The sequence below is a fragment of the Anarrhichthys ocellatus genome, unplaced genomic scaffold (assembly GCF_004355925.1).
Source record: "Anarrhichthys ocellatus isolate YVR2014 unplaced genomic scaffold, GSC_Weel_1.0 scaffold23, whole genome shotgun sequence".
NCBI classification, from domain to species: Eukaryota; Metazoa; Chordata; class Actinopteri; order Perciformes; family Anarhichadidae; genus Anarrhichthys; species Anarrhichthys ocellatus.
The window spans coordinates 3,235,472-3,247,286 of record NW_022280053.1 but is presented as its reverse complement, the minus strand read 5'-3'; the positions used below and the strand labels follow the sequence as shown (position 1 = coordinate 3,247,286).

The window sequence follows — 11,815 nt, the reverse complement described above, 5'->3', positions numbered from 1 at the left end:
CACCTTTTCCATGTGCTCAGAGAAAGAGCAAGCTCAGAAAAGGACTGACAACAGCCCATCAGAAACAGTATGACAAGCACTTGTCGGTCAAAATCTGAAAGCAGTGTCTTGGCAGTAATCTGTGGCCAGTCAGCCTGTTAATCTTCATGTGACCCCGCCAAACTCAACTCTAACAGATGCTGGTGAAGATCTATGAGCGTCTTAGTTATAGTCCCCTTTGTTCTCAGATACACGACATCTGTCCTTAATCCATAACTACTCCAGTGCCCTTCTCTCCTGAGCAATATCCTCTCACTTCTCAGCTGCCTCTTACATTATAACCGTGTCGATAGATTCTTGACAGGATCTGCTGTGCACCTAGAAGACATGATCACTCTTGCTTTTCATCACTAGGGGACTATAAATGGCAGAGCAGAGGTGTTGTTAGGTGCTAATTGAGTGCAATAAGGTGCACAGTAAAATCTCACTGTAGAAACTACTTTAACTGACAAACAGAGTGGAGAAGAAGAAGTATGGCTCCCTTTTATTTAGAATTTGCTTATGCCAAGTATTGCTGCTCAAAGATTCGAATTATGCATTTTAGTTTCATTGGTTGTAAGGTTAAAGGACTCAGACCAATGTAAATACCCCACAAATGATATTGCAGTAATGATTGGAGGTCAGTTTTTAGCCACATGCCTTTCTCCAAAACTATACGACAGCCAGAGTCTAGAGAGAATCTCCACAGAATGTGCAGCTTTCTCTATCCATGTACCATTTGTCAGAGAGAGAGAGCTTGTTTTGTCAGCTGTGAAGACACATCCTGAGTGTGCCTTTAAGATCTCATGTCTCATTACACACTTTGCGCTTACTTATGCTGTTTTTTTCTTGCTGAGCCAAACACCAGCTCGTCACTCTTCTCTGACTGACTGTCTCCCCCTTCTGTCCCTCCAGCGGCCCTGGGTATCGTCCTGACCAGTGGTTGTGCCACATCCAGACACTGCCAGCAACATGAGCTGCCAGGGGTGCGCATCCACTGCTGTGACTCAGACCTATGTAACAGCGCCCCCTCCTGGCACCCGTGCACGCTCCACTACATCTGTGCACTGTTCAGCCTCTTGCTTATGAGGATGTGGTTGTGATATGGAGACAATCTGGAGAGGGACATAACACCAGTGGACTATGGTGGTGGGAAACAATAGCTGTCATCTCTTCTCTTAGCTGCTCATGTTTAGAGCTGAATGAGAGTTTTGCACCTTGAAATAGTAAGCTTTTGTCACATTGTTAGCTTGGATTTACAGTCAGAGCGATGGCAAAATAACCCTGTGAATATGTTTGATCAAAATAACTATGAAGCAGCTTGCAGTCATCAGTGAATTTATTGTGCAGATCCACTCACTTACATAGCTTGAAGTACAGTATATGGGATATTATGGGCCATTTGTTGCCATGAAAGAAAGATCTTAGAGTCATAATGTAGGTTTATTTAGATTTTTTTTTAGTAAAGACACCTTGTATCAGCGATACAGATACACACAGACTTGAGACTTATAATGGCTTATGTCCACTTGTACTGTAAGACATGAATTCATTTTCCTCATCATCTTTCTCAAGATCAAATCTTTGTTGTGCAGTATTTTATTTTAAATACACAGGCTATTTACTTTGCTAAGTTGAAGATATTTTTTCTAGTTTGCTGTCCAGTTCTCACAGTTAATCTTGGGAAAGCACACTGCATGTTGTATGTGGGACTGTAAGAAAAATTGTACAGTGAAAGCATGTAATGTTGTGAATTACTATATTAAAATGTTTCATATTTTTCAAAAGTGCTTGAAATGGAAATTTGTATCACACCAAGACACACCATGAATGTCACATACTACACGGAATCAGAGCAAATTAAAATGACTTGGGGTTCACATGATTTAATTTAAACCGTAGGCCAGCTGACCAGAAAGGGATTTTATGTGCATATGAAAATGTGTAACACTGACATGAAATAAATAGAAATGAAAAAAATGTTGTACAGACATTTCATCGAGGGTTTTGTTAAGTACCATATACAGTATAGGCTTTGTGTATTATAAAGCTGTCATATACAAAACAAGTCTGGGTATCAAAAATTACCAGCCTTTAAAATCTGAGTAAACGTTGCAGCACTGCTGGAGCTAAAAACTTTACACGGCGACATTTTGGCAGAATGGATAGTGTCCAAATATTGAATAAATAGCTCATAGTCCCACTTCCTTATGCTGATTGTTTGCATGTAACACATTTGTAATTCTCTCACATTTTGTTCCCAATTAACACATTAACAAATTTGAACCTGGCTTCAGTTGATTTGCACAAACACATGGGAAAGATACAGACTAAGGACCATTGCAATGAACATAACATTAACAGGGCCAATAGAGCTATATATCACTGGAACAGTTTTACATGTTTTATATCTCAAGAATCTCTGAAAAAATGTTTAAGAGACTGCTAAAGATGTTATTCTTGAATAAGACAGGCCTGCAAAATAGTTGTTCTAAATTATTAAACAGTATGGATGATCACATAAATTTAGATAATTGTTTTTATTCAGGCTACAACTCATTTAAATTGTTCTCGTTGAATGTTTGTTAAAGCCCATGTCTTGAGGCATTTCTTGAGTTGCAATGGTGATGCTCATTAATTACTGTAACATATGTACGCAATGTAAACATTTGTTATTTTTTTGCATTTTATTTGAATGTGGACAACTGATGGGGATCCAAATAAACAATACAAATATACTTTTAGGCATACAATGGGTTTGATTGACCGGTCTAAACCTCACATATCTGATATCTTCAAGGTCTTCTAAGTGCACATTATCTTCTGAACCCAGGTTCAGTCAGGTGCAATAAAATCTCTGAACACTCAACCTTGTTGGTTATCACATGGTGATGTAATCATCATCATTGAAACTGTATCCGTATTAAGAGGTGTGCCAGTACAGTATGCATGAATACACCTGTGCAGGTGAGGTTGCTCTCCACCAAACAGTGCACACACCTCAAATCGCCGCATATGATGCTCTTTGTCCCAGAAGCCCATTGTATACAGCGGAGGAAACCCTGTGCCGCGAGCAGCCATCTTGGATAGACAGATCATACTTGAGCCAGGATAACCTGCATTCCTCTTCTGGACAGCTCAAGAACACAAAGCTCAAAAGACGTAATTTCTGGTAAGGACAGAGACGAGCACATACTTGGAACATGCTCACACGTACACCCCGATCAACGTGAAGATACTGGTGTTCCAATCACGAGACGGTCGGAACAGTTAAGCTAGCTTGTGTTTGCCAGGAGTCAGCTAATTGGCAAGCTAACGAGGCTAGCTAACAGATGGCTAATGCTAGGTTGTTTTTTATCGTTAGCTTCAAATAATAGTATATATTACACATTAAACTGCTAGAGATTACTATTGTAGGCGATAAATCTCTTGATCAGCAATGACTCTAAATGGGTTGACAAGCTAACCAAACATCGTATTTACCATAATCCAACCCTCGCAGCTAACTAGCATGCTACAGATATAGCTGGCTTTCGTTAGTTTGGTTTTTGGTGGCTTTTGTGAAATTGTGCAGAGGCCAAGTTGATTTTCTAACGTAGTTACACTAATCAGGTGACACTGCCTCGATTGTCTTTGTGCTAATATTGGCTTACGTCTTGCGCTATTTGTTGTCAAGACATATCCGTTGATCTCAGCGAGCAGGTAAACCAGCTAACACATACTTAGCTGTCAAAACAGCTAATTTAGGGCCGTGATTGTTATCGGACACGATCACGTCGTTGGGTTTTAGCCAGTAAATATCAGGTTTCATTTTCTCTTTTGCTTAGTAACATTGTTAACTTTTTGTGAGCTGACTAACACCATACAATTAACCAAACCGATGCTGTCAAATTGCCTGTTGTTAAACTAAGCTAGGAACAGCTATGGCGTTACAATGTCGAATAAAAGTGATAACATGGACTACAACAGTCGGGTCTGTTTGGATTTGTGTTTGCAGATTGTCCCTTTTTTTATTTTTAAATTCTGGTTACTCGTATAGAAGTGATACTGTAGTCAGCTGTAGTGCACATAACATCAGGTCTGATAACTCCTTAGCCAACAGGGTGTTAGCCTCCTCGCTGGCTTTACTTTTCCTAACAACAGATGTGTGATTTGAAAAGAAGACCCCGAATGTCTTAAATGGGTAATGTGGATAGATCTGCCCTTATATGTGTATAAAATGTTTCATAATTTATATTTATTGTGCCAATGCACTCTGTGTATTAGTAGGCTTGATCTGAAACTTGAATAACAACATTACTTATTGTTTTGATTTTATTTAATCATGTAAATATTGTAAAACATCAAATTTGATTTGTATGTATTGTAAAAGCCTGTGAACGATGGTGATGATGTCATAATATTGTTTTATGGCTTTTAAGACATGATTTGAATAGCGGGCCTGAACATAATGAAAGCTAGCTATCTATCTATCTATCTATCTATCTATCATGATTTCCTGATGGATTTGAGTCACGCGTCGTCCCCTTTATGTGGGAAGTGGCTGTTGAGAGAAGGAAAGTCAATGACAGTGTTTCTCTGGCGGAAGATTCAGTGGGTTGGGGAGAAATGCTGAGGCTGCATTCTGGTCACATGATTGTGACTCCTTGACGGATACTCCATGGGGTTTATTTATACTTAATGAGCACAAAAAGCTGAAAAAAAAAAAAAAAAGGTTTGGTATCGAAATTGAATTGCATCTTGTTTTTCCTCAGTTCTGGGTAACCTACTGTAAATGCTTACTTTCCATCACACTGGAAACCATCACACTTGGGTGTAAATATGCCACATGAGGGTCATGTGACAGGAGGAAGACTGGAGAAATCTATATATATGATTTTAAAGAAGTGTGATTGCGTGATTTGTTCACGACATCTGTTTCCCTTCGAAACCCGCATGGTACAACTTCATTAACTGCCCTCACATTATGTAGAAGTTATGCTGTCACCCACACAGTTGATATAGATATTAATACATTAAGTGATAATCGGCAGATGTAGCATTGCAGCGTAAACAAGCTTGTGATAGCGAGTGTACTGTGTAACTTTAATGTAGCATTAAAGTTAGCCATGTTTTTTTTAACAAAGTAGGAAAAGGGTAGATCCTACAATAATCACATGGGAAGTTCATAAAGACGACATTTTGCCTGAGTTAGCTAGTTGGTGTTAGCCTGAGTAATTATCCACATGTCAGGTCAAGTTGCAGAGTTTGTGGCAGACTGTCACGGTGAGCCAAGTCTTTTCTAAGGCCTCCAGTAAACAACACTGTCACAGCCTGCTTTTGTAAGTTGTTTACATCGATGGAAACACTTAGTAGCTTCTCCTGAAGTCCTATTCTTCTTCAGGAAATTAGAAATACGGAAACATGCTTTTGAGTCGTCTTAGTTATCAAATGTTATTGTCTGTTGTTTTCATATATTTTATCTCTGAACATAAGTGTTCTCTACTTTTGATGTTTATAGATTTCCTCAGGCATAGGATTAGTATGACTGTCAGTATCATGAGGGTATCTGACCCTATACCATTTTTATTGAAGCAACATTTCGACCTGAATTAACCTTCCCTGTCTCTGATCCTGTGTTCACCCACTTCACTCCATTTGCGAATGCTACTGAAAGTCTACACCTTTCATTTATCTTTTTAATCCCTGTAAAGTAATTTCATCTTTACTCGTTTTGTTTTATTTTTTTAATTTCTGCTCTCTTAGATTCTCAAATCCCAGCCGTCTACGTTTTGTCTGTTTGTGTCACTGTCAGCATTAATCTGGCCAGTCCCAACATGGCCACTGTGCTGCAGATACAGGTGTGTGAGCACTACACCAGCACTCGGCTGTGATGTGGCAGTGATTTCAGCCCAGTTTTCACTGAGGTGCGGATCACAGAATGGCACTGGCAGACTTTATCTTTGCCAGGGACGTAGAAACCATCGCGCCGCTGCATGATTATGCACCTGATTGTTAAGCCTTGAATTATTTACCTCTCTACCGCAGTTACACCGTACATCAGCACCTTGACAGAATTACAAAGCGGCCTTTATTCAGCACAAATGCAACATGGCCTTGATGGCATCGCAAAGTGAATTTAATGGAGAAATTGTTCGTGAGAGAGACACGGCCAGCTTTCTGAAGCTGCTTTATGGATGCCATACATGACCCGATCATTTATTTATGAACAAATCTGTGCATGTTCAAAAAGGAGCATCTCACATTGGCTGTTTTGTGAATGTGTTTTTTTGATATAGTCGTGGTGATATTGTGTGGTAATCCTGAAGGCTGTGTGCTGTGTATGGAGTGTGAACAATGAAGCGTCGCCGGGTCTCAGATAGGTGTCGGGGCTATTTTTAGCTTATGTGAAAAGGTTGCCCGAGCTTTGCGCTCTGAAATGTTTTTAATACTCTAATGTGATCCGCGCTAACTTCAGCTTTAGTGATAGTTCAAACAATGTGGCACAAAGACGTGTTTCATTCCTTTTGTGGTAGTAATATAAGTTAATAACATAAGGGGCACGGGATTGTTAAGGATCATTAGCTTAAGCAGTTCGTCAGTGGACACGAAGCTGTTAAAAGTAAATGGCTACGTCTGTTTGTTCTCTGGCTTTATTTCTGTAAGCTGAGCAGAAATATGAAGCGTGTGGGAAGTGCAGTCAGAGCTCCTCCGAGCTGACCAACCAAATGAAAAAGTGTCAGTGTTTTAGGTATTTGTACAGTCTCAGCTGTTGCATCTTAGGCATTTAAGAGAAAGTTATTTACGGCCTAATCAAGGGCATACTTGCTGATATTGATGTGCACCATATTTATAATAATCGGGTAATTTAAAATTGCATAAGGGTCATTGTTAAAATGGTTTAACTGGACTCTTCACACAATGTATATGTTTGGATGTGTAATTCCAAACAAGTCCAGGCTACTGTTTGTTTTGCTGTGCTTTAGCGTGCATCGATGAAGCATCTGGTCTTTGCCTGGGCTCTGGACCTATTGCTCTGATTGGATTATAGCGTCGTTGAATAACACCGGCTCTTATGTGACGATTTTATATGCAGACGTGCACAGTACTTAATGTAATTATATTTGCACTCAGGCATGCTCAAGTTTGACTTTTTTTAGCCTCTCTTCTAGGATAGTATGTTTTTTTTTTTTTGGCAATTGTATTTGAATTGATAATGCATTTGTGTACAAACTCTGTCGCGTAAATGTACATTTGTTTGTTATTATAACATATGTTTTATTATCATTTATTCATGGGGCGAGAGCACCTTTAATGAAACTAAAATAACTCCTGCTGATAGTAAACCAGCATGCAGAATTAATGTGGTCATTGTTGGTAAAACAATGAACTTACTACAATACAGTGAATTACTGCTCTTGCGTGAATCGGTTTACGTGCCTAAACGTCCCCTTTTCTCTCTCTTTCAGAGCCACAATGGCCACCGCACCGTACAACTACTCCTACATTTTCAAATACATCATTATCGGTAAGTGAGCAATGCTTTACAGTGAGCCTTGTTAATGAGCCGTTCACAGTGCATTGCTGTGTATATATATATATATATGTCTATCTATCCCACTTCTATGTTTTGTATGCTTCATGCTACACCGTACACTGAGTGGGTCCAACATGTTTCAATATGTCTAGTATGTCAAATGTGTTTTTAAATGCCATTCCCCCGATTAGAATTATGTCCCACTTTTGTTGACAGGTTTGTAAATGTGAGCATATTGCTGCTTTTACTTGAACATACATTTACAGACAGACAAATAAACAAACTTAACCTCCGCTCTGGGCTATTTACCCTCCTCTCTCTCTCACCCCGGCTAACAGTCGTCAGCTCGGACCTGAAAGAGGAGTGTACATGAAGTCTTGAAGCGCAGCCTTTGGCTTCCTACTTCACTTTTCTTTCCTTCACTAGAGCAGTGAAGGAAACCTTCACCGTTGGGTTTTAGAAAAGGGAAGTCTGAAGGTCTTGTGATCCCACTTGTTGTAGTTGCACACACATTTTTCTGAGATTCTTTTGACGTTTTTAGCCGAGTAGAATAAACAGAAAATGCCCCAACCTCCAGGCTGCTTGGTGTTTTTATGCTAAATACAGATGAAAGCATCAATAGCCATTCTTACAATATTGGCACACCTTGAGTAACAAGGTGGTCAGTGGAAAAAGTATTTATTTAGTCAATATCGCACACCCCACCACATTGTCAAACTCTGTATTGACAATGAATACACATTATTATATTAATGCCTTTCTCTGTCTCATATCGCTCCACATTAAATCTTAAGTACCATCGCTGACTTCCTCAGAGGGGCTGCTACAACATGCAAGTGGGCATTGCTGCAGGCTTGAATAAAGAATTGTTCTTCTTCTGCTATTTAGTCTCTCTCTCGCTCTCTCCACAGGGGACATGGGGGTAGGGAAGTCATGTTTGCTCCACCAGTTCACAGAAAAGAAATGTAAGTGCTGCCCTGATTTTTGCCTCCTTTTCTGTGTGTACTTGTCTCTCTGTGTGTGTGTGTGTGTGTGTGTGTGTGTGTGTGTGTAAGGTTGCCAGGTTCAACTGGAGTGCCTCGATCGCTTTAGATTTCTTAATGCGCAAGCGGAAGTCGGCGGCATAGAAGAAGAGTGTGAGCTCAACAGTGAGAGACTCTTCTTCTTCTGTGTGCGAGTCAGCTGCAGCCTCCCATTACCATTCAGCTCTGTCTCGTTCAGCGCTACTATTAACGAGCCAGATGCTGTGGTCCTCATTCACCAGCCACCGTCACATCCTGCACATGCGCACACACACACAATGGAGGTGTGTGACTGCACACGTATTCACAGAATGTATATTACAACATTATCACTGTAAGCGAACACACTAACTGTACATGTTCCTCAGTTTAAAACTTAAATACAAGGAAACCACTAATTCTCTTCTTATAATCACCAACTCTCTCAAAATGTTAACGTTGACACGTGGCAAATAACGGCACAACACCAAAAAAATGCATGACCATTTAGGGTGTAAAATGGCATAAATAAACTGAACTAATTGGCGCAAATCATCACATTGGACTCGCAGTAACCTCCCTTCCTCTCCCCAGTCATGGCGGACTGCCCCCACACGATCGGCGTGGAGTTTGGTACGAGGATAATTGAGGTGAGCGGCCAGAAGATCAAGCTGCAGATTTGGGACACAGCGGGGCAAGAGCGCTTCAGGGCCGTCACCCGCTCCTACTACCGCGGAGCTGCAGGGGCGCTCATGGTCTACGATATCACCAGGTACAGGATGTAGTCTTATCACACGGTCTCGACTTTACTCCAAAGCTCAAGAAGAAGGTGAACGTGCATCATTTCACCGTCTACAGACTCCTGAACAAAACAAACGATTTGTTTCTTACAGCTTTGTGTCCGACCCTCTTGCCCAAAGTGTTAGATGGTATCAGAGGCGTGCCAAATAAACACAGTTCCACATGTGGAATGTCTTTCCACACACCACACCCAACTCCAGTAAGGGCCCCGAGGGCCCCAGAAACAGCACTTATGTGGAAGAAATAATATGAATTGTTTACATTGTTAATGCGACCGCCCTCAGCTTCTGCTGGGCTAATTGACAAAAAAATGGGAGACAAAGATGCGTATATATGGACCGGTCCACTTAAGAGGGTACAGTGTGTCAGTGCCGTGAACTCACTCATTTGACCAAAGCTGCTGATTTAACAGGAGTTTGTGTGTTTTTCCTGTTAGAAACTACACAAATACAAATATCTACAACCTCTAAATTCTGTAACCACTGTCCCCTTTTTGTCGATGTCATGCAGGAGAAGCACGTACAACCATCTCAGCAGCTGGCTGACTGACGCCAGAAACCTCACCAACCCCAACACTGTAAGCACACACATAAACATCTTTTCATCTTTTGTACTGGAATTACTCTGTTTGTCTTTTGCTCTTAAACTGTGTGTCCCTACACCCACTATACACCCTCTATATGTTACTCTACTGTGTAGTTTTCTTTTGCTCTCCCCCGTGTCGCTCTCCCTCTCTTCTTAGCCTGTTCAAAGCTGCAGAGCCTTGTCCATTTCGTAAATTGGATTTCTTGGTAAATATGATTAGCTCCCATTTACTGAGCAGTGTTCCCTCAGAGTAATGTGTTCCTGTAATATGCAAAGGTCACTCCGGGTTTTTAACGCCAAGTGAAAGATGTTTTCCTGCTGTATAAACAGAGGTTTATTAATATTTAGATACACAGATGGGATGTCTTGTTCAACCATATTTTCTTTTGCTCTTTTCACAACGCAAACCTTACTTTGCTTTTATGAATATTATTTTGTTCTTTCTGTCACCTCTCGACTATGAAAACATCAACAGAAGCATATCAACCGTATCTGTTTTTCACAGAGGTGTCTCGTGTCGGCCATGCGGTGGCAGTGTTGTAGTCTATCTTGTGATACAAGTGTAAACATGTGTTCCTGCTTTAAGGGACTTTATTTGGCTGCTGGTGTTTGAACACATAATGACCACATTATGTGTTCACTCGACGGACACCGTAGTCGTCATCTGAATGAAAACAAGAGTTGTGTAAGACGTTCTTTGGATTTAGCAAGAGCTTCTAAAAAAAAAAAAAAATCAAATCAGTTGTCCCTTTTCCCAATAACCAATAATTCAAAAAGTACGATTTTAATTTGACTTAAATTACAAGTTAATATCAGTATCAAATCAACGGTGCTTAGATTTGTGCCTATAGCTCTTAAACTCTCACAGCGAGTATCATTGTTAACAATTCTGGAATAAAGCAGAAGGTTTATGCCGAACATGCAGTTGTGAGTCTACAACAAAGAAGCCCATTACATTGTTACAGGTCTAATTACATCACATCGCTAGGGGCACCGTCAACTGTGCTCATGTGGGGGGTGGGGTGGGGTGGGGTGGGGGGGTGGGTGTCGGTTCCTCAGTGTGTCGGTTCCTCAGTGTGTCTCTCAGTCAACGTCTCCACAGACAACTCAACAGTATATCAACTGCCTTAGGAACCGTCAGTGCTGTCTCTCAGGGGGGAAGTTATATTTTCAAGCACTACAGTCGAGAGGATCGTCTCACTCGTTCCGGTTCCTGTCTCTCGTATTTCCAGGTGATCATTCTCATAGGAAACAAAGCGGACCTGGAGGCCCAGCGGGATGTCACGTATGAGGAAGCGAAGCAGTTTGCTGAAGAGAACGGTGAGCCGCACACAAGAACATCGCATGTTTGAAAGAGGGTTTAATGTCATTTTCTATCTGTATTGCTGAGACAGAACTTAGGAGAAGTTGACTTGAGGAAAGCAGAGCTATTAATTGAAAGAGGGGGCGAATGAGAACTTGGTATTTGAGGTATGTGAGCTTGTAACAATGTTTTACTGAGTCTGTCATTGCATCTGTTTTATGTTCTACAGGTCTGTTGTTTCTGGAAGCCAGCGCAAAAACGTAAGTCTGCACAACTTCAGCCACTTCAGTGACAGCAGAACATGAAACATCCCTTTGCTTACATTCTTACTCCCAACTGCCTTCCTTTTCTCACTTCCCTCTCATTCGTGTTCAGCGGTGAAAACGTCGAGGACGCCTTCCTGGAAGCCGCGAAGAAGATCTACCAGAACATCCAAGATGGTAGCCTGGACCTGAACGCCGCCGAGTCAGGGGTCCAGCACAAGCCCTCGGCCCCCCAGGGCGGTCGGCTAACCAGCGAACCACAGCCCCAGAGGGAAGGCTGCGGATGCTAATGACCAAGCAACCCCCCCCCCCCCCCCCCCCCCCCCCC

The 11,815-nt window shown here is 41.3% G+C and overlaps 1 protein-coding gene across 1 annotated transcript; it reads left to right on the top strand.

Moving 5' to 3' along the window:
- The first annotated feature begins 3,068 nt into the window (after positions 1–3,068).
- rab14l (RAB14, member RAS oncogene family, like) lies at positions 3,069–11,800 on the top strand. The gene is made up of 8 exons (XM_031860295.1): positions 3,069–3,190; positions 7,467–7,525; positions 8,446–8,499; positions 9,130–9,307; positions 9,847–9,913; positions 11,154–11,241; positions 11,454–11,484; positions 11,600–11,800. Exons 2-8 carry the CDS (start codon positions 7,474–7,476, stop codon positions 11,775–11,777), a joined length of 648 nt encoding a protein of 215 aa, XP_031716155.1. The 5' UTR covers positions 3,069–3,190; positions 7,467–7,473; the 3' UTR covers positions 11,778–11,800.
- Positions 11,801–11,815: the final 15 nt, after the last annotated feature.